This window comes from Callorhinchus milii, unplaced genomic scaffold (genome assembly GCF_018977255.1).
Source record: "Callorhinchus milii isolate IMCB2004 unplaced genomic scaffold, IMCB_Cmil_1.0 Scaffold5, whole genome shotgun sequence".
NCBI classification, from domain to species: Eukaryota; Metazoa; Chordata; class Chondrichthyes; order Chimaeriformes; family Callorhinchidae; genus Callorhinchus; species Callorhinchus milii.
Genome location: NW_024704746.1, coordinates 47,643,977 through 47,668,133, shown reverse-complemented (window position 1 = coordinate 47,668,133; position 24,157 = coordinate 47,643,977). Strand labels below are relative to the sequence as shown.

At 38.8% G+C, this 24,157-nt stretch overlaps 1 protein-coding gene across 5 annotated transcripts in view; it reads left to right on the top strand.

Annotated features, from left to right (window-relative positions):
* The window catches only part of erc1b (ELKS/RAB6-interacting/CAST family member 1b), a 432,645-nt gene that overhangs the window by 21,335 nt on the left and 387,153 nt on the right, over positions 1-24,157 (top strand). For all 5 annotated transcript variants that reach the window (XM_007898509.2, XM_007898508.2, XM_007898513.2 and 2 more), the window contains exons 4-6: positions 554-628; positions 3,108-3,263; positions 9,839-10,006. In XM_007898509.2, coding sequence (XP_007896700.2) covers positions 554-628; positions 3,108-3,263; positions 9,839-10,006 — 399 coding nt within the window. The remainder of the gene's footprint in view (positions 1-553; positions 629-3,107; positions 3,264-9,838; positions 10,007-24,157) is intronic.

Sequence of the window (24,157 nt, the reverse complement as noted above, 5' to 3'; positions counted from 1 at the left end):
TGCAGTACTCCAGATGGGGTCTGACCAAGGCTCTGTATAGTTGAAGCATCATCACCTCTCCTTTATATTGCAGCCCCTTGAGATAAAGGCCAACGTCTCTTTAGCCTTTTTGATAACGTTTTGTACTTGTGCGCTTGTTTTTAGTGATTTGTGTATGTGGACACCCAATTCCCTTTACTCTTCCACAGTTCTTAGTCTTAGATTTGATAATGAATCAGAATGAGTCATAAAATAGCATTGCTGCACAACGTTTTCCAAGAGGGTTAAACTTTGTTTCAATTTCTAAATTTCTATATATATATATATATGTATATATATATGGCTGTCTTTTTTTATCCTGGCCCAGTCAAGCAGCAGCAATTTTGAAATACATGTTATGTTTGTTTAGAAACTTTGAATTCATTAAGAAGTATTGAAACTAGCTTTAAGTGATATCACATAGCTGAAGCACCTTCACTTTTATTGAAATTATGTACATTGTAGAGAGACTTTGTTTGGTTTATGCTATGGATAGATACATGCATCTTTAAACTTATTATTCCTTAACTTCCAGGAAGTACAGCGGAAACTTGAAGGGGCACCGGATTCAGCCAAAACAAAAGCATTACAAACTGTGATTGAAATGAAGGTAAGAAAACTTGTAATTTTGCTGTTTGCTACAATAAAGTTTGCTGTTTGCACCCGTCACGTAGGATAGCATCTTGAAATGTTATACAGTGGCAATGAGGAAAGGAAGAGGAGGTGACGTGGTCGAAGAGGTAGGTTTTCAGGTGGGATTTAAAAATTGACAAAGAGAGGCTGAGGCGGAGGGACTGAAGCAGGGAGTTCCAGAGATATGGAGCACAGTGCCTGAAGATACCACCAATGGTGGTCAGTGGGCATGCAGCAGACCTGTGATCTGAATGAAGATGCTGGGCATAGGTGTAGGATATATCAGGTCAGAAGTCGGGAGGTGCTTAGGAGTGTGAAGGAATTTGTATGTGAGGGTGAGCATCTTGAAGTTGATATGTTTGGAAATGGGCAGCTAATGGAGTCTGGCCAGGATTTGGAGGTAATGGGAATGCGGAGTATGGTGTGAAGCTATCTGTGCAGAATTTGGTATTAGCTGAAACTGGGGTGACTGAGGAGTGCACTTGAGATATCAAGGCGAAGGTGATGAAAGAGTGGATGAGGGTTTTGATGCCATTTTGTGTGAGATAGTCTAAATATATTGTATTCCAGTTGATACAGATCCTGATAGTGATCTGAATTTGGAAATTTAATGCAGTAAAAGTAATAATAATAATAATCCTTGCATTTGATATAGCGCTTTTCACGTCGGGAGGACCTCCCAAAGCGCTTCACAGAACACACTGTAAGGTGAATTGACTGTATATTTGTGGGCGAACGCGGCAGCCAATTGCGCACAGCAATGTCCCACAAACAGTCGTAGATTGAAAATGACCAATTTATTATTGTTTTTGGAGGGATTATTGTTAGGCGTGTGGAGTAAGGAAACTTGCCAAGGTTTCGCCCTGACCTGCCTGGAATTGAACCCAGGTGTCTTGCTTGCAAGGCAAGTGCTCTAACCACTGAGCTACAGGACTCCACGAAAAGTACACTAAAAAGTGAGAATTTTTTTGTGACCTCTTTACTCCAGAAATGCTACTATTTTGAGGGAAAGGAAGCGATGGGCATTCACATTGCTGTTCTATCTAGAATCATATATAGAATTTTACACAACAGGATAAATCTGAATGTAAATTACCTACTTTTGTATTTCTTTCGTCTGAAATCCTCTGGTAATTGAGGGTGTCAGTCTGTCTCAGTTGGTTGCACTTTCATCCCTGAGTCACAACATTTTCAAGCCATGCATCAGGACTTGGAGATCAATGGCTAATGGTCCATTGTAGTATTGAGGGAGTGCTGACCTTCGATTAGATGTTAAATTGTTAAAGTCCCATCTGCCTGTGTGAGTGCATTCTGTGGTGCTGTTCGAAAAGAGAATTGAGTTTTTGCCAGTGTCCTGGTTAACAATTCTATAGAAATGGCTTTAACGCTCAGCAATTTGATGGGAGGAGTTTAATTTTATTTCAGAAGCCTGGAACACTGTTGACCTGTTTAACAGACTTAAGGAAAGGGCTGTGTCAGTGAGCAGATGCTTTGTCAAATAGGATTAGCATTCTGTTAAATGGTAATGTACAGCCATCAATGAATAAAATGAATTTTTCTGGATGAATGGTTTAACTCAGTTCTGCTATTGAACTTAGATGATGTACTTCAGGTGATCACAGTTTTTGAAACATATAGGTTCATGAACCATCACAGAAATGTTTTGATCATGTCAAGTCCACCAATTGCCATATATGCTGTTACCTAAAGCTGTTTGGATTTGGGTAGGATGACATTTAGTCAGAGTAGTAAAGTTATATTCAATGATTTTTTTAAAAAATCTTTGAAATTTCTTAAATTTTCTTCTCTAACTTCTCCTGATGGTGTTGGACTACATTTTCCTATATTTGTTCTTTCAGTGCCTTCTGGTATCTCTCAACCATGTCAATTATTTATCTACGAGCTCAGGCTAATTAATGTCTAGTTGGGGGAATATTGACAAGTTTTCTCACTCAACCAAAACTTGTCTGAAATTTATGATGGCTAAGCAAGTTTTATTGTGCAGGTTGAGAGTTTGTATGGAAGTGATGTTTGCAAGACCGAATGTTTCATTTATTGTGAGATCGTGACTAGGTGCGTAGATATTTTGTGATAAGAATTTTTGTGGGAAATTCAACTCTACCTTGATCACAGCTATCTCGATCAGTGCTTTTTCAAACTAATGTGTAAAAAGACATATTTTAAATGAAAAGTAGAACCCAATCGTCCGACTGCTTCTATGAAATAAATGGTTTCATTGTCACCATGTTTTGGAAAATGTGTTATAACTGAGTATTATGTTATCATTTAATTTTCAAGTAATCTAATAAAAAAAACAAATGTAATAATTTCTGTAATGTTGATGACACTTGAATACAGTCTGTGAAATGCAGATCAAATAGTTTTTGTTTGGAATGGTTGTTTTTCCTCAATCAAATCAGTCCAGATAAAAAGAAAGCTATTTTTGTTTTCTGTAGGACACTAAAATATTCTCCATGGAGCGGAACATGAGAGACCTGGAGGATGAGATACAGATGCTGAAGTCAAATGGAGCCCTGAGCATTGAAGAGAGAGAGGAGGAGATGAAACAAATGGAGGTTTACAGGAGTCATTCCAAGTTCATGAAGAATAAGGTACACAAGCTGTGGTTGGATTTTCAACACTGGTATAAACTATTCATGAAACTCTTTGAGTGATGTCTTGTGATCATTAGAGAATAACTCTGCGTAAAGGGAAATGCTGCTGCAGGATTCAAACTGAATATAAACAAAACTTAATTTCAACATGAACACTTGCCAATGGACTGGTACAATCACATGTTCTGATGTTGAAGCTCAAGCCATTAATTCCCATCTAATTCCCACACATCTCCAAGACCACGTGTACTACTATTATTGGAATTTATTCGGGACATCAATCAACGTAAAAATATGTTTGTATGATGTCAGTAATTTGATAGGATTATATTTACTTTTAGATAGCACCTTTCACGTTAGGAGGAAGCCTTGGTGTGCTTCAAACAGTTGAGAAGGCACCTGAGCTGAGGGTAGGGGGAGCTGAAGAGTTGACTGAAAGTGGTCAAAAAGAAAGGTCTTAAGACAGACTTTAAAGGTGGAGGAAGCGGGCAAATTTTATTGAGTTCAGGAAATTTGAATGAAAGCATGGTTTTCATGTATGCCAAAATAGCAGAAAGCATTTGGCTTCCAACAAATCCTAGTTTATGTAGAGGCAATTTTATGTCGGGGTTCGGAGAGCCAGTGGCTCAGCTGTCCTGCAATGTGTATAATCAAGACAGGTGCAGCTTTGAAACATTTCTTTCAATGCAGGTCCTGAAACGGTGATGTCATTTGTTAGCTGCAAAAATCTTCTAGATTTTACTTGAGCAGCATACAAAAAAACGCCTGTGTAATGTTTGTTTCAGTGCCTAGGTGGATGCAGTGTATGGGCTGAACCTTGCACTTTCTCTTGGCAAAACTGCATAATTATAAATCCATTACATGCTGTATTCTGCCACCAGAAATTATTACATCAGTACAACAGCAGTTAAATGATCCAGGGCACCTTCAAGCTCAACATCTCTATTGTTGATCTTTATTCCCATGTCACCTGCATAATTTAGATGAACTCACACATTTCTCACAGCAGTTCTTTGGCGTTGGTAAATAATTCATGCAAGCCAGCAATTCAAATTGTTGCTAAATAAATGCATATTCTTGGTGTGTCTTATAAAGGCAGCCAATTGCGCAAAGCAGTGGTCCACAAACAGTCGTGGATTGAAGGGATTCTTACCCTCCGAAAAGCGATCCACCAATCGACTAACAATCGGGTTCCTACTTACTGCTTGGTGAACAGAGGTGTGTGGAGTAAGGAAACTTGCCCAACATTTTGCCCTGCCCAGGAATCGAACCCAGGTTCTCTCGCTTGTGAGGCGACTGCTCTAACCACTCCACAAAAATCTCTGCCTAAGTAGCTTGGGTTATGAAAAAAAATATTGATTACTGTTGGCTTATAAGATTTAAGGATGGTGTAACACCATATAATGTTATCAGCTATATATGGCGAAGTGGCCTCCTTGTAAGAAAATTCAAGTACTGCATCCTGCTGATAGACTGCAAGATTTCATGAAATATAATGGCATTTCTACTTTGATTGGTAAAAGTGCCAATCCAAGATTTTGACTTAGAACTTTTGCTGAATATACTGTCAACAAGAAAGTGTGGATGGGTTACAAATTTATTTTTGAAAGAAAGAAAGAAAATGATTAAACAGTGAAGATATTTCTTCAATTATAAATTCTTTTCCTGGGTTGAATTGAGGAACCCTCATGGGGTCTTTCCTTGTTCACTTCCCATTCCTTATATGCATTCATGACTTGTATTTCAGTAACATGTAGTTAAATTTGGATACTATACCAAGGTGGGCTAACTGTGGCATTGGAGAAAGCAGCCAAGGTCTTGTAACGAAAGCTTGTGTGGTAGGGTATACATATACCTGCATTTATTACTGGCAAATGATGCTCAATGCATCTAATTATTGACTCTCAAAAACAGACACTGCAGCTTGCAATATCTCCTGTGAAGTGCTTTGAAATGTTCTTCAGATGTGAAAGACACTATATCAAATGTAAAGATTATTATTGTTATGAGATTGCATATAAGAGTAAAAATCACTCACCAGGTCAAAATAGTGTAAGGCAGCAATGAAGAAAAAAATGTCCATGATCCTGGGCTATATTGCCACTTCAGTTGAGTTCAGATCCCCAAAGTCATGATCATCCTGTATTGTACTTGGGTCAGTTTTCACCTGGAAAATATAATACCAATTTGCATTTATCATAGCATGTTTCACATCAGGAGGACATCCCAAGACACTGTTGAATTTCAAACTGGCTGTTTGGCAATATTGCGAAATCAGTTGAGTTCAGCTCTCCACAAATCATGTTCAAGCTGCACAGTGCTTTGTTCAAGTTGAACCTGAAATGCTGTAAAAGGCAAAATACTGCAGATGCTGGAAATCTGAAATAAAAACAGAAGTTGATGGGAACACTCAGCATCGATGGAGAGAGGAAAGTGAGTTAACATTTAAGAACCAGTTCCCCCCCCTCCCCATTTGCATTATCCCTGCCAATGTAGAGCACTTGTAAAGGACGAGTTCCCATGACACTATTCAAAAAGAGAAGGGAGGTATGGCTGACCAACAGTCTCCCAGGTAAAATATGGTAATTTACTTCATGGTTGTATATGGGACATTGTTGAACACAAATTGGCTGCTGCATTCGTCTATAAATACACATTGCTACACTTTACATTAAAATCTTTTGACGTGCTTTGAGATATTTTGACAATGATAATGTATCAAATGCAAGGAGTATTATATTATTTTATTATCAGTTTCATTGCTGCTTCATATTTTACATCGTCTGTTTTAAGAACAATGTAGAATTGAAAGAATCGTATACTATCAAAATAATCTAACCTGAAGATGACTGCCTTTACAGGAAGGTTGCCCAATTATTTTAAATTTTGAATAAAATGAGAAATGACAGGTTTATCAAACTGATGAAGGATGTGATTCTACTTCCCAGTATTTGATGGTGATCAGAAATGGCATCATAGATTGTGTAGAGCTCTGAAATCATCTCAAATTACATATCCATACTGAAGTTATGATTTTTTTAATGCTGTCTGCCTCACTTCAAGTCAAATTAGTATGTTTTTTTTAAAAAAATGAGTTTCTGTACGTTTCAGCATTTACTAATTAGAAATTAGACTACTTTAGGGGATGAATCATGTGCTTTGAACAATAACAATATTCTGACAAATAGAACAATTGCAGGAAGAGCTAAGGTACAAGGAATTCCAGGTAGAAGAGCTGAAAAGAAAGAGGCTGGTCTCAGATCAGGGTCTTTGCTGTTAGAGTTAATATTTGCAATGTGTTTGATACTGTAAATGCAGCTTGTTTTCATTTCTTTCTTGCAGAATGAATTTTTAAACTAATCCATTTCTCTCTTCTCTTGGCTTGCTCTTTCATGTTAGTATTTTGTTTATTTCTTCCCCATCTTCGACTTGATGCACAATTTATTTCGCTTAGCTTTGTTCCTGGAACAGACAGTCACACTTAAGTGGCCTCTTATTTTTCTTTTTTTAAAGTTCTTTACAATATCAAACTGTGACATATACAACACACATCAAACAGAAGCTGCAAATGATAATTTATCACATTTGCTACCAAAATTCAAATCGGAAGCCATCTAAGTAATTATTTAATAATTTGAATGATCAAAACATCCAGTTAACTTTAAAATTATATTTCCTGGTAAACTGGAATAGTTTTTATAACCTGCACTGAAATCAAAGGAAATATTGTGGTGAGTAGCAATACAGAACAAGTTTTGTTTTTCACACGTCACATGTCTATTGTTGAGCCAAAGCAAACCTTGTGCAACAATGGACTTCTTGCTGGGTACACTTGTTGAAAAATGTCCATATGACTACAAGTCAGAATGCCAGATGCCTCCAATCTCAAATATGACTTATTTGCCTGTATGTACTAATTCTTGAAGGGCAACTGCCAAGACTGATCAACTCCACATGCCCGTAAGCAACTACAGCTCTATTTTTTATGTAAAAGTGCTTTTGTTTGACAAGATAGAATCTGGGTTCAGATGCACAGCTGCAATATATAAGCACAATATGATGGTCACCACCATGTCGATGTTACTGTGTTCACAGTATTTTGGCACCTTTCATTAGCAGATTGACTGACATTGTGGTATTATTAAAATTTCATTTGAGAGTGCACTTATTCCTTAATTGGGGAACAGCATCACATAATTCACTGCAAAACAATAAAATATGTGCTGATGTGAAGCAACAACAACAACAAGATTCCATTTATAAAGCGCCTTTCACGTCAGGAGGACGTCCCAAGGCGCTGCACAGTTGGGTCATGACCCGAGCAGGGGGGAAATGGTCAGGTATTTTCATTATGTTGCATTAAATCAAGCTGTTGATCTGCTTTTAAATTTGTAAAGATGTACGATCCAAAGATCACTCAGCATATTTAAGCAAGATTGGAAAAGATGCATTTTAAATCGTCATTGAACTCGTTTTTATAATAATAATAATCCTTGCATTTGATATAGCGCTTTCCATGTCTTCTAGACGTCTCAAAGTGCTTCACAGAATATACTGTAAAGTTAATTGACCGTATATTTGTGGGCGAAACACGGCAGCCAATTGCGCACAAACAGTCGTGGATTGAAAATGACTAATTTATTATTGTTTAAAACAAAATGACTTTGAATCTGAGCAGTTTAGACAGATTTAAAAAAGTGCTTAAAACTTATTTTAGCAGTTTCTACTATACTATGAACCCATTGGCTGTCTTACTATCTTACAATCGACTGAAAAATATCCATTATGCAATTTGTAATATATTTGTAGAAGCAATCTTGCGCTGGGATCCGAGCTGAAAGTAAACTTGATTATTTTAGGTATAAACACTGTGCCTTTGTCAGTTCTTTTTGGTTTTGTCATTGCTAACTGTTGCTGACACACCAAGTTGGCAACAAATTATGTATTTTTTTAAATTAAGTAGGAAAAGTTGATCTTTTTCATTTGGACTTTCTCCAGAGCTGCTGGTAGCAAAAATGTAGAGGTTTATTTTACTGTAGTATCAAATGAAATGTTTCCAAATCTGTGCTATTGACAATGCACAGACCTGTCCAAATTGAAGTTGTGCTATGTTCTGTTAGGTTTCCATATGCATATTTGGGTTGAATACAACAACAATGCCGCTCTAATTGATGGTGAGGACCTATTTTGCGTTTGGTGATAATTTCATACCACCAAAGTCTGTAAATTTAGCAGCAAATGCAAAATTAGTCTGTAAGACAATTTTGTCCTTAATTTTAAAATGACACAGGATTCCAGTAAATTCAGTCTTTTTGTAAGCTGATGTTCCACAATTCTGAAGAAGAACTACTTCTAAAGTAAAACTGAATTTAGGAATTTTCCACAATTAAGAGCACTCTTAAGACAAAATGGTCTTGCTGGCTATGTTTGAGTGGAATTTTGAGCCTAATTTATTGTAAAAATGGAATTTCCTTTTCCCTTCACCATCTGATTTCATAGTTTAAATTTAAAATATTGTGTTAATTTTCAAAAAACTTGTTTCTTAATAATAATAATAATCCTTGTATTTGATATAGTGCCTTATCGTGTCGTTGAAATATCTCAAATTGCTTCACAGAATATATTATTCTGTGACTGTATTTCCAATTGACTGTATATTTTCTGGGCAAAACATGGCCACAGATGCCTGTAAAGATACTTTTCTCAGATACCAGTCACTATGAGCTACATGAGGTGTAAGTTGTTTTGCCCGCTTGTTTTCCTCTCACCCAACAACAGAAGAAAATGCTTTCCCTCAACTTCGCATGACCCTGGAATCTTCTCATATATGAGTTTGGTCACCTAAAATTTCCCCGTATGTCTTGCTACACCAAAAACAAATATAAATTGCAATTATATTACGGCTTTCAGGTTGACAGGACGTCCCAAGGTGCTGGACAGGCGCTGGTGCTCCAGAACTAGTTTAGATGAATCTTTGAACCATGATTCGTTAACTGTTCTTTCTTTGCGTGGTATTTCATAGAATTATACAGCACAGAAGGAGGCCATTCGGCCCTTTTTGTATAGGGGAGTAACATTTGCAACCCTCCAGTCCTCTGGCACCACCCCGGTGTCCAAGGAGGATTGAAAGATTTGACTGACATCTGTACTGAAAAGCCCAGTTCCTGGGTTAATCCATGTTACTGCTCTTTTCTTTCTGAGTTTTTTTTCCTCCTGAAATTATGTGAGGAATAAACAAATGTTTTATACAACGTGTTGTCTACTTCAGACTTGGAAAGTAAATATTAAAATCTGTTTTCAAGTCCATATCTTAGACATTTGAGGGTGGTCTTTTCAAATGCACTTTCAATCAACTGAAGTGAAAAAAGAGCAAATCATATAGTAATTGACTGCATCAGAGCAACAATGATTTTTGATTTATATAATGGTTGTTAAAGACGAAATTCAGTGCAGGTTGATATTTGAAGATGCTGAAAATCTGCTCTGTCCCAGTAGAGTAATGCAGCTTGAAAATAATTTTATGAATTGCCCTTCAAGTCATACTAAATCTTTGTCTTGTATTAACTTTCTAGATTGACCAAGTGAAACAGGACCTTTCCAGAAAGGAGACAGAGCTTCTGGCCTTGCAGACAAAGCTTGATACACTGACGAACCAATTCTCAGATAGCAAACAACATGTGGAAGTGCTCAAAGAATCACTCACAGCGAAGGAACAGAGAGCTGCTATACTGCAAACAGAGGTAAAGTTACACAATGTTAAATTTGTAGTCTTTGGTGAATTTTCCATATTTTGGTTCTTTTATTTAAATTGGAACTTTGGTATTTGATATGTGTAAGGAAAATCCTTTGCTAAGGATTTCATAATTAGCTCAGCACGTTTTGGCCTGCAATTTTGAACATTCGTCAGATCTGTTTGTTTATGTAACTAAATGATTTTCCTGAGCTGCACTTGCCCCCTTTTTCAACCAGAAGGTAGCCAGTATGGTTTTTATATTGCAGTGGCTACCAATGAGAATGAGTTTGATAACATATTAATGTGATGGTTGGTTGGTTGGTTGAGCCTAATCCTATTGCGTCTTCTCTTCATTTTTTCAGGATGCAGCATTCCACTGCTCTTGAATGTTCAATTTGACTTACTGTTTGAGGATATTTGAACCTGACCCACTGAGAGCATTTGAGTATGAATATAAGTTGAGTCTGAGATGTGAACTTGGTGAGCCCAAAATAATTTGGAAAGTGCCGTCACACTCAGGACAGCTGCTAACACGTAACCATTAAATATCGTGGCTGCCCTGAATGCGGCATTTTCTGAATCACGAAAAGAAAATTGTCCATTTTGTTTACCATTCAGATATAGTTTCCCAATATTGAGCAGAATAAAATGAATAAGTTTATATGAAAACACACAAGTTTTTTAAGTTGACATCTAATTGTAATAAACAATAGATTATTAGTTAAATAAATGCTTCATGCATACCATCTTTAACTGATCAAGTGGAACATCATTGCAAAATCCAGAGAGTTATGCAAAATTGCTTTATATTTTATGATGTTGACATTCAACATTCAGTTTTATCTTTCCAAGTGTATTTAATTTATTCAATTGAATATATTTCAGATTTCAAAATTATTTATTAAAATAGGAGTTTTTTTACTATAAAAATAATTCTGATTTTTTTTGATTTGCTGTCAATGGCAGTTTCATTGGATTGATAAGTATATAAAGAAGTCTTAAGTATTACAAATTTGGAAATAACAGAATACTTTAATATTAACAGACTTAGATTTGATATGAAAATGTAATTTTTTTTGTTAATTTTGTAAGTGAATCAAAAATGTTCATGTTACTTTCGTTAATGAACCATTGTTCATTTGTCCTAAACTGCCAAGCAATCCGCAGTACATTTTATGTGCCACTGGAGTGTGCTGTGACACAATTTAAATAATTCTGGATTCATCAAGATGGATTCACCCATAACCCATTTTTTTTAGAGAGGAAGGCTTGCTATTTGTATTTCTTTTTTAAAAAAAATAGAATTATAGGTAATGTCCCCTTTTTGATGGGATGGGAGAGCTTTTTCTTAGTTACTTTTCACGAAAAAGGATGCAAATGAGAATACAAAGGAAATGAGAGGCCCATGACTGAGCATATTAGAGTGTGGAAATTATAGCATTTAAGCCCCTCTTTCAGCCAATTGTGCCTTAGCTGGTGCAAATTCATACGAGAACATATAAGAAATAGGAGCAGAAGTAGGCCATTCGGCCCCTCGAGCCGGCCCTGCCATTTAATCAGATCATGACTGATCTTCTAACCTAATTCCATTTACCCACCCTATCTCCATATCTCTTTAGTTTTTAAAAATCTATCAATCTCAGTCTTGAATATGTTCAATGACTGAGCATCCACAGCCTTCTGGGGTAGAGAATTCCATAAATTCACTACCCTCTGAGTGAAGAAATGTTTTCTCACCTCAGTTCTAAAGGGCTGACTTTTATTACTGAGACTATGACCTCTAGTTTTAGATTCTTCAACCAAGGGAAACAGTCTCACACTATCTAGCCCGTCAAGACACTTAAGAATCTTATAGGTTTCTATAAGATCACCTCTAATTCTTCTATATTCTAGAGAATATAAGTCTAGTCTACTCAACCCCTCGTAGGTCAACCCCCTCATCCCAGGAACCAACCTAGTTGCATCCCCTCTAGGGCGAATATATCCTTTCTTAGATGAGACCAAAACTGCAAATACTATTCCAGTGCGGTCTCACCAAGGCCCTACACAATTGCAGTAAGACTTCCCTACTCTTGTACTCTAACCCCTTTGCAATAAACGCTAACATGCTGTTAGCCTTCCTAATTGCTTGCTGTACCTGCATACTAACTTTCTGTGATTGGTGAACAAGGACGCCTAAATCTCTCTGAATACTAACACTATCTAGTCTCTCCCACTCCAGAAAATAATCTGCTTTTCTATTTTTTCAACCTAGGTGAATAACTTCACACTTCCCCACATTATACTCCATCTGCCATCTTCTTGCCCACTCACTTAACCTATCTGTATCCTTTTGCATCCTCCTTGTGTCCTCCTTGCAGCTTACTTTCCCACCTAGCTTTGTATCGTCCGCAAATTTATATACATTAAGCTCTGTTTCCTCATCTAAGTCATTGCTGTAGACTGTAAACAGTTGAGGCCCAAGCACTGATCCTTACGGCACTCCACTAGTCACAACCTGCCAATCTGAGAGAACCTATTTATCCCTACTTTCTAGTTTCTGCCTGTTAACCACTCTTCAATCCATGCTAATATATTACCCTTAATTCCATGAACCCTAATCTTATGTAACAGCCTTGCATGTGGCACCATGTCGAATGCCTTCTGAAAATCCAAGTACACTATATGCACTGGATCCCCCCTATCTAACCTGCTAGTTACATCTTCAAAAAATTCTAAAAGATTTGTTAAACATGATTTCCCTTTCTTAAACCGTTTTGACTCTGCCTAATCATATTATGATTTTCTAAGAGCCCCACGGAGATATCCCTAATTATAGACTCTAGAATTTTCCCAACCACCGATATCAGGCTGGAGCTAACTATTTCAAATCAAAATTCTCTGCTTTTCCTCATATCTTGTTATTTTTCCTCTTCAAATGTTTTCCAATAGCCTTTTAAAGTATTCCATATTCAAACAACTCACAGTATGAAAATATCTTCTAACAGCCCCATTAACTCTTTTAGCAATAATCTTAACCAATGAATTCTCAAAACATATTAGAATTTTCAAGACATCAATTAAGATCTGTTATCTTGAAATGGAAATGTACCCAATTTGTGTATGGTCGGGCAGCATCTATGGAGAAAGGAAAGTGAGTCAACCTTTTGGGTTCACGACCCTTTCTCAGAACTGGTGGGGGATTGCAACAAAACCGAGGAATAAAGGTGTTAATAATGCAAAACAAAGGGGGGGAATTGCAATTTTTACGCCTCCCCCCTATCTGTCAGCCCTTAAAAGCCTCTCCCTCCCAACATGCCCCAGTTCTGACTAAGGGTCGTGGACTTGAAACGTTGACTCACTTTCCTTTCTCCATAGATGCTGCCTGACCTGCTGAGTGTTCCCAGCGACTTATGTTTTTGTTTCAGATTTCCAGCATCTGCAGTGTTTTGTGTTTTGTTTATACCCAATTTGTGTATGTTATTCAGAAAGTAATCGGCAACTGGAACAGGTTGCCAGGAAAGGTGGTTGAGGCTAGGACACTTAAAAATCAGTTTGACCATGTGATTGGGGGATGGAGACTGGGTTTCCTGGAAGGATGAGATTGGATAGACTGAAGGGCCTTCCTGATCCAGACCGATCTTGTAATCTTGTGAACTTGTCTTTACAACTGTAATCTATCATTAATTTTTCAACTGTATAACCTACTGAGTACCCTTTCCTTGCTTCTGTAATGGAGCAACCATACTGCATGCATTTTTTCTAACTGCAGTGTAACTAATATCGATAAAATTTTAACATCATTCCTTGCTTTTATCTTCTTATACTAATAAAGACAAAATGTGTGTGTGTCTGCCCACCAAGAACACAATCACCGATTGACGTAGAGACATGATTTAAACCTCGGGAAAGGTCTTGTATCGTGGAGTGTCATGGGCATATTTTTATTCTGGGGATCTCCTATCGTTGATCAGCTATATTAAAAAATATGTAACTGTGTATTTGCAGGCAAATGTTTAATTCACGAATATTTTTAACTCAGAATCCCATTTGCCTTTTTATTGCCTGTTTTTGTGGTGCACACCATTCTTTAAAAGATCTGTACCTCCAGATCTTTCTGTTCCTCAACATCATTAACTGGCCTAAAGTCAAGATGCTGTTAATCATTTATGCATCCTGGGTTAATTAACTCTAGGTTGGTGGTTGTGACTGGGCTGATGTTAATTTAGCCCCCTTCTGCACAAGGAGTTCTCCCTCATGGCTGAGCTTTTTTATTATTTAACCATAAATATTCAAAACTTAACTGACTCTGCCAGCATGATTTTTCCTTCCGTGGTTTTGGCATGTGTATAACTGCTCATTGTTCTCTATTCCTGTTTTTCAAGCCTAATATTTATATTAGTATAATATTAGTATAATATTTCACATTGCAAGGGTTTTCCCTTTTTTATATATTATATATAAAATATATATGTATGCGTGTGTATGAAATATTCAGTCTCTTATTTTTCCTGAAAATCTCAGGGACATAAAAATATATTCCATCAAGGTTGATTGCAGCATTTGGTAAAGAATTTGACGTACTTAATGTTTTGCATAGAATTATTTATCTTTGGAATGTCTTTCAAAGCAGTAACAGATCTTGGAAACTTTAAAACAAATGTTTAAGCATTTTATATCTTTGTTTATGCATTTACCTTTCTTTTTTTCATTATTTATGTGTTTAATTATTTCAGCCTATATGCCCCTTTCTTCATCTCCAAGGTCTGGCTCAAGACCTTGCTCTTTGACCTGCCTTCGGGCATCCCTCCCATCACCACCCCTCCCAAATCCAACCCCTAGCTTGGGTACAAATCCTTGACAGTCCACGTCTTGGGACAAAAAGCACATGTACATCCCAACACCATTATAACATGGGTAGATTCTTTTTCCATTCTCTCTAGCTTGTTTCTTTGTACTCTAGTTGTAGTGTGTCTTGTTTTCTCTATTGTGTTTTATTGTCAAGCTTTACCTTTTTCTGTCTTCCCATTTCACTCTCACAACTCCAGGGCACTGCTGATGACAGGCCAGCCAGCGTGCCTCATCAAAGCACTTGGCGGGGCAGACTAGTCACTGGGAGCAGGAGTTTGCCAACTCAGCTCCTGCAGGCAAAAGCCCTAATAGGTATGGTGGTCAACTAGGCAAGCAGTAGGAAGCTTGCCAGACAGTGCTCTTGCAAGCTATGTATTTTTAGCTGGTTAAACTCTAGCATTACCACATTGCTCAATGTTGAGTCTCCAAGCCTTGGCTCTTGCCAACTTGCACTTAATACTCTCTGGAATTGGGTAAATAAGCTCTCCAGGGAGAAAGTATGTGTTCCATTCTAGAAATTGGGACGTTTCCATGTGTAAGGTGGCAGACTATATGGAACTCTTTCTCAGTTTGGTTTAGAGACACTTAAGCATGATGCTAAGTTTTGACAATTGTCAGATACCAGGCTGACCAAAATAAAAACTCACTATTTTGGCTCACATTTGACTCTTCACACTTAATGCAACATCATCTTGGCTCAAATGGTGTGTAAGTCATCTGCTTCTTTGCTACTGTGTAGTTGGCAGTAAGAGTGGTCCAGAGTGAATTCCCCTTTTTTATATTGGCAGTGCCTGGCTTCCTTTGGTGGCACTAATGAAATTGGAAACTTAAGTAGATTTTCTCATTATTAGCAAGCACCACCAAGGCCACTAAATTGGAGAATAGTTTTTGCTCAATGCCAAAGTTAAAGGATATAACAACAAGCAGAGTATAACTCCTTTACCTTGTGGGGTCTTGCCAGGATGAAATTTATGTACTGGTCCATCTCCATAACACAGTATGTTAGAAATTATTGTGCTGTGAAAAGTTGAAGTATTTAAACAATTGTTACATTTTACAATTTTAAGCACTTAAAAGGAAGTAAATTGCATTTGGCAAATGAAAAGAAGAATGAATAGGAGAAGACATGAATATTCAAATTAAATATTTGTGCAACTGAGCGTGGAGAGTTTTAATTCAAGTGTAGTAGTTCCAAGAGAAAATAAATAGAGACAGAGGGACAGAGAAAATCAATATACAGAGAAACTGAACCAGCATTGGAAAAACAGGATTTTCATTACCCTACATGTGGAACGACAATGTCGCAAATGATTAGCAGGTGGGATTGTAAGAAATGTGAATGTTTTACAGAGAATACATCTAAAAATGAATTTAAATTTGTGTTTTTTGGATGGATTAGTGAAGTATTTGGGGAAGTAGCACTTGACTGAATTTGATTAAAACTTATACAAACGAGGAAGGGATGAAACATTAGCTTTTTGGCTGCCTTGGACAGAATATTTTCATCTTGGTCAAACAGAAGTGGATATAAAATGGTCTGAAATATGTGACCACATTACATTGCTTAAAAGAGAGTGGCATATGCTATTGTGAAAAATGGCAAAAATGCAAAACATAACACCAAAAAAACATTCAATATGATAACAGTGAGAGGGTAGTCAGGGAAGATGTTAAGACCTAAGGGGATCAAACCGATTGAAAAAGAATGAACACAGTATAGCAAATGACTACTTCCTGCAGTTTTTATATTTTTTCCAGGGAAGACACTAAAAAATACACCCCAACATTCAGCAAACATTGATGGAGCTCCAGGGCTTAAACATAAATGAGACTCATGATCTAGATTGGCTCAAGGGGCTTAAAACTAATAAATCCACGACTGTATGTGGGACACAATTGGCTGTACACAATTTGCTGTCCACAAATACACAGGTGTGTGTAACTTGATTGTACAGCTCACATAAGTCATATCAGTTGGGACCATAATATTTAATGTGACTTTTCAAATTTCTTGTAATTTTCGATGGATAATATCAATATTTATTTGACCTTTTTGCACTGGACAGTGACAAAAATAGTTTCCAGGTCATAAGGTCGCCGTAGACATCACTTTCTGCATGCTGTGCACGTGACATTTTGTAGTTAAAAACAATAAAATAATGTTTAAAAAAACTTTGAATAAAATGGGAATTCATTTTCCTTGATTTGGAGAAAATTTGGAAAGGTGGCTAATAATCATAATCCTTGCATTTGATATAACGCTTTTCACGTCTTTTAGAAGTCTCAAAGCACTTCACAAAGTATACTGTAAAGTGAAATGACTATATTTGTGGGTGAAATGCCACAGCCAATTGCCCACAGCAGTGTCCCACAAACAGTCATGGATTGAGTGATCAAATTATTATTTTTTTTCTTGAGGGATTATTATCAGGCGTGTGGAGTAAGTAAAGATTGTGGAATTCATTACTTTAAAAGAAAATGATCAATTGAACCATGTATTTATTTTCTTAAATGACAATGTTGCTTTTTTTTATTCAGGTTGCTAGACAAGTGTTATCAATCTTGATTCAAAACGGCATCTGAAACTTTATGCGCAGTTTATTTGATGGAGGAGTAGGAAAGGTGCTGTGTAAAGTGTGGGTCATACTGGGGATATATCCTGCCATATGGGTTTTTCCCACAAGCTGCAGACCATTCAGCGCCTTGGGACGCCTCCCGACGTGAAATGAGCTATACAAATGTAATTTGTTGTTGAATGAGAGAGTAAATACAACCAATATTTATTTCAGATGGCCATTAGATCCCGTGGTGTAAACTTAGAGAATGGGTCAGAAGTTGGAAAAGTATACCAATGTGTCTGAAATCACACCAGTATTATTTGGAGTTTCATTGAGAATTCTTTGTGTATTTAGAGGACTTGGGCTGGACACCGCAATTTGTACTTCTTGGAGAGCTGCTCAGATTAAGTATTTTAAATTTAAGATAACAAACAATCGGTGTCACAAGATGCACCATTGCAACAAATGTATTTCTAATTCTCCTTATCCCACAGGTTTCAATGCCTACTGAAACTAGACAGCATGCCAGCCTTTATATTTGACATATATATTTTTGCTAGATATTTCAGTTTTTTATGTGATAAGACATTTAAAATGATGATTATTTTCTGTTGCTTAGTTTCATCTTTCCAAACAGGAGTAACCTGACAATATATGGCAAAGTAATGCTTGCTTCATGGTGAAGATGTTTGAAATTAAAGCATAACAGTGTCTTTGTTTCTGATCAAAATCACACTCCGGTAAAGTTCATAAAGTTTACAGCAGATATTTTGAGGATGGACATCTGTTTTCTTACTTTCTCAAAAAATTGTTTGTTGCAGATCATTAGGTATTCCGAGAACCAAATCTATTTCTTGTTATAATCCCCCATTGCTTTTTCGCTGTGCCGTGCTCTGTCTTGCTATCTTATCCCTCTCCATGGTGTCTTGTCAGCCTGCTGCTCTGTGTTGATGCCAGTTGAGGGTTATAAAACTCGCTGTTTATGTTACATACATAACTGTTCTTTTTGATTATCACTTCAAAATTAAATAGTTCACTGATGACAATTTTCAGTCTATAGTTTAAAATAAAACTATAGAGTGAAAATACTGTTAACTTATTAATTTTGAAGTGATATCAAAAGTATGGTTATAAAATGGTATTGTTTTCAAATATTTGAGTAAACCCTCTACTAATTTTATTTTAAACCTTGTAAGGCAATGGAGTCTTGTGAGCAACAAGAACAACAATAAATTGCGTTTATATAGCGTTTTTCATGTTAGGAGGAAGACACCAAGGCACTGGACAGTCAATGTTTTTTCATAGATGCTGACGGTTGGAGTTGGGAGGGGTGGGGGTCAAGTTGGGGTGGGAGGGGAATGGAAAGTTGACCAAACTCGCGGTCAAAGAGGAAAGTCTTGAGATGGATCTTCAAGGAGATGAGGGAAGGGGTGAGACAAAAGCACTCTGTGATGCAGTTCCAGACAGTGGGAACAGAAAGGCTGAAGGCCAGTCCGCTGATGGTGGAGATAAGATGGGAGACATGAAGCAAGTCAGTGCCCGCTGAATGGAGAGAATGGGTGGATTGAAGGGTTTTAGAAGGTCACAGAAGTAGGATGGGATGAGACCCTGTAGAGTTTTAAAAGTGAGGACGAGGATCTTGAACATGATCCTCTGGGGATGAGAAACCAGTAGACCTGGGTGAGGATGTAGGTGATAGGCTCGTGGAACCTGGTGTGGGAGAGGACACAGACAGCAGAAGTCTGAATGGTCTGCAACTGGTGGGAAGCTTCAGTGCAACCTAAAGTATTGTTCCAGGTTTACTTTTACAAGCTCATTTAAAATTTTAGACGCCTGTCCCCTCTGAGATGTCTTTTCTTAAGCTGAAGAATCCTAGCTTGTCCAGCTTGTCTTATTGTTGTGCAGCACTTATGTCAGGGATGGCCAACATGTGGCCCGCGTGATATTCTACACGTGTTGAATGCAGCCCACAGACAGCCCACGTGACTATTCTACCCATGCGTAATGTAGCCCACGTGCGTGTGATTGTTCTACGCATGCGTAATGCGGCCCATGGACTGCAAGTTGGCCATCTCTAACTTATGTAACGCAAATGTTACTTGTTGCTTATTAGTCCAAGTGTGGATGCTGTCAAATATTATTGCAGAAGGCATAGGTTGCTTCATTGTTGGAGGTGTTTATAATGGAGCTGAGCACAGTCCCACCCTTGACTTTAAGATAGTGGGAAGGCCATTGATGAAGGAGCTGAAGATGAAGCTGGGCAAAGGACGCTGCCCTGAGGAATTTGTCTTGTTATGTTCTGTGGCTCTGTTGATTGTCCTCAGATAACCACAGAATCACAATATTTTCCTATGTCCAAGAAATGACTCCAGCCCCTGGAAAGATTTTTGCTCTTGATCCCCATTGACCTCAGTTTTGCAAAGGTTTTTGGTGCAATACTTGGTCCAACACTGCCATGATCCCTTGGGCACTCACCCACACTTCTTCTCTGGTGCTCAGCTCCCGAATTCATGTCTGATTTGGAGGCCTTAAGCACAGGTCTGATGCTGAATTTTCTGATAGAACCAACTGTAAGCAGGTCATTGGCAAGCAGATGTCTCAAGCTCTCTGGGACACTACCCTGTATGGTGTGCGCTATATAAATGTAGTTGTTGATGGCACGATTGAATACTCCTTCCATCACTTTACTGCGATAGAAAGCATATGGCTGGATTGGATTTGTCTTAGTGACATACCGTGGTGATTTTTCACATTGTCAGGTAAGTGCCAGTGTTACAGCTGCACTGAAACAGTTTGGCTAAGTTATCATCAAAATAACTACACATTTAACCTGAGGAACATTGACAAAAACGGCAAGTACAGTATTTTTGTAAGTTAAGTGATATAACAACTGAGTGCAGTCAGTCAACTAATGTAAAGAGGCATCGCAAGCTAAGTGTTTTTTTCTTTGCAAATTTTCTTCTATCTTCTATCCAAAGATATAAATATATATTTTCTGATAGAACCCAACTGTAAGCAGATCATTGGCAAGCAGATGTCTCAAGCTCTCTGGGACACTACCCTGTATGGTGTGTGCTACATAAACGTTGTGTGTGTGTGTGCGTGTGTGTGTGTGTATATATATATATAATATATACCTGGTGGCCACACCTGTTGACTGTGGCGTTGTGCCATCCTGCGTCAGAGAGCATGCACGTAGCCAAGCGGCGGGAACAAAATAAAAAACACAGACAACTAAGCCGCTGCCACAACAACAAAATTACATTTTTAAAGAGCCAAGTCCTCCCAAAAGGTGTCCTCCCACACGAGTGTAGATAAAGATGAAATGTCTGTCTGTGTGTCAATCTACATTCCACATTGGATCCTTCGGTTGCAAATGAAGGTGCAGTGGGTATAGCTAGTTTCAAATAAAAAGGTATATCAATGCAGCAATGTTCCACAATAGTACTTTGGAGGGGACCACTCACATTTTGTCCTTGTGGTAGCTAAATATTGTTAAAACAGAATACATCCTTTAGCAGGTAGCTTTTGCGATATCAGCATGCAACAGAATTCCTATTGTCTTATTTCAAGCTCCATCAACCTTGGTTCAGCAAGTTCATTAAGCTCAGGTTCAGTACTTTTCCTAGCTCAATAACCTGCCCCCCAATAAATGTCACCAGCACCCAATGTTTAAATACAAATACTCAATGAATTGAGGCAACAAAATGAAAGGATGCTTATTAATCAGAAATCTTTGTAATTGTTTAATTTTTAAAAACTTGTGCCTCTGCCTTAAAGTTAATCATTATAATAATGGATTTGATTACCAGAATAACAGCTTGGCACAGTACCAATGTAAATATACATAAATCTTTTCATCCCAGCTGAGGTGTAAATAACTCACTACAATGAGTTGCCTTACAAATCACCTTCCTGTAAATGAAAACCAACCTTTGAATTGACAATACCATGATATCTTCTTTTCCAAAATTCTACACTATGTCGTCGTTCATCATTGCCTTTTGCCCGTTCTTAAAAATTTCAATTGCAAGCAGCATTGTGAGCAGAAGTAGTGAATCTGTCAACTGCTGAAATGCCACCTGTCTGGTATCCCTGTGTGCTTCACAGCTGTTTCTATGCTGTGGCATCTTGATTGAAGGGGGCCCAAAGAACAGCTACTTGCCTGCTGTGGCTGATGTGTTCTGATGTCTTTGACAAGTGGAGGAGAAAAAAAAATCTAATGTTGTCAAAGAAGATAACTGAGACAACTACCTTAGATATGGCCTAATGCAAAGTGGTTTCAGGTCAGAGGATTTATATTGGCACCTGAAGCACTAGTGCTGTAGAATTCCAAAAAACGGAGCACATTCTCCAATGGGTTTTAGTGTATTCCATCTGTTGTTGGTTTCATTACTCTTTAATTGTTATACCAGAGCTCAAATGGCAGCACAGGATGGTTTATCTTCTCAACAACAACAACAAGATTCTATTTATAGAGCGCCTTTCACGTCGGGAGGACGTCCCAAAGCGCTGGACAGTTGGGTCAGGACCCGAGCAAGGGGGAAATGGTCAGGGTGAGGGGAGGGAAGGGAGGGAGCGAGGAGGGGGGAAATGGTCAGGGTGAGGGGAGTGAAGGGAAGGGGCGAGGAGGGAGTAGAGAGTTGAGAGGGGAGCTGAAGGCACGGTCAAAGAGAAAGGTCTTGAGACCGACCTTGAAGGAGGAGAGGGAGGAAGCAAGGCGAAGGCACTGGGGGATAGAGTTCCAGAGCCTGGGGGCTGAGAGGCTGAAGGCCCGGCCACCGATGGTAGGGCGGTTGGGGCGGCGGATGTGGAGGAGACCGGAGCCAGAGGAACGGAGGGTACGGGCAGGTAGGTAGGGGGATAGTAGGTCGGAGAGGTAGGAGGGAGCAAGGCTGTGAATGGTGAGGATGAGGATCTTGAATTCGATCCTCTGGGGGATGGGGAGCCAGTGGAGGCGAGCGAGGGCGGGAGTGATGTGGTCCCGAAGCCTGGTGCGGGACAGTACATGAGCTGCAGAGTTCTGAATGACCTACAGCTTGTGGAGGGAGGTGCCGGGAAAGCCGGCGAGGAGAGAGTTCCCATAGTCCAGCCTTGAGGTGATAAAGGCGTGGACCAGAGTTTCAGCAGCGTGAGGGGTGAGGTAGTGCTGTAATCTGGCAATGTTCCGGAGGTGATGGAAGGTGGTATCAGTTGCGGCGCGGATATGAGGAAGAAAGGACAGCTCAGGGTCGAACAGAACACCGAGGTTCCTGACTGGCTTTGAGAGGTGGAGAGTGCAGCCTTGGATGCTGATGCTGTCAGCGCCTGAGGTGCGGAGGCGCTGACGTGAGCCAATCAGGAGGGCCTCAGTTTTACGTACGTTGAGCTGAAGAAAGTTGTCTCTCGTCCAGGACTCGATCTCAGACAGGCAGGCTGTCAGGACATCGGTGGTCGTGGAGTTGAGAGTAGAGGAGGAAAGGTAGAGTTGGGTGTCATCCGCATACATGTGGAAGTTAACCCCATGTCTGCGGATGATGTCAGCAAGGGGGAGCATATAGAGGGTGAAGAGGAGGGGAAACTTCAAACCACAACAGGCCACAGCCTAAAGTTGAAGCACATATAAAGCCCATTCATTATAGGACCCATGATTTTTCATCGTAAATGTTTACTACAGGCACCTGTACAAACAAGGGGAAGAAAAAAGGATGAATTTATTAATGATACATTGTGATTCAGCTTCCCTTGCTGAGGTGAACTGGATGGGATCAGGCAGAAATGGGCAACAGTGATGAAAAGCATATGCATATTTTATTCCAACTGGTCAACCAATTAACTAGAATGGTGAAGCATTTACTATTCCGTTGTAAAAGGTGAGTAGTTTTATTTCAGCGATGATTTATTGATATTTCTACATGCCAAAACTTATGAACATCATGGGAGTTTCACCAGTTTAGCTGAATATCTTAATGGAGCATGGCACATTTGCAAAATGTACTTATAGGGGATGACGAGAGGGGGGTGGGAATGAGAAGAGCGCAAGTCCTTGAATCAGCTTCGCTGAGCACAGAGCAGCATTCTTTGGTGATCTTGAGCAATTACCATAGGTTTGCAACTTGTTTAGTTTTGCCAAAATGCAGCAAGCTTCATAATAATGATTCAATAGCCTGGCTTTTTAGTAAAATGTACCTCTTTTGGTAGTGTTCTACCTCACATTTGTTTTCAAAACCATTCAATCCCTGGCACCTCCCTACCTCTCCAACCTCTTCACTCCCCAATCCACCACCTGGTGCCTCCACTCGACTGACATCGGCCTCCTGCTTGTCCCTCGCACCCTCTGCTCCACCATGGGAGGTCGCGCCTTTCAACCACTATGTCCCAAGACTGTGGAACACACTCCCTCAATCCCTCCGCCATTATCAAGTGCTCTGAGACGCTACCCTGCTTGGAGGGTGTTATATAAGTGCAAGTTGTTGTTGTAGTGAATTTGGTGCCCAGTATTACTGTTGAAGATGTGTTTTGTGTTCTTCTGTGGAATATTAAGCTACTCATTTTTCATAATTCAGTTTAAAACCTCATTCTCAACTTTTTTTCACTATGTTAGTCAACAGATGCGAACTTGGAGCTTCACGAGTAGTGATTTTTACTCCGTTGTCTGTCTGTGCTAATCTAAGCAATGAACCCTCTCGTAAAATAAAATCCCTTGCAGTCATCAAAGAAAACTTTGTTCCATTATTTTGCCTGCTTCCAAAAATTGTCTGCTTCCAAAAGTTAAAGAAAATTTTAATGGG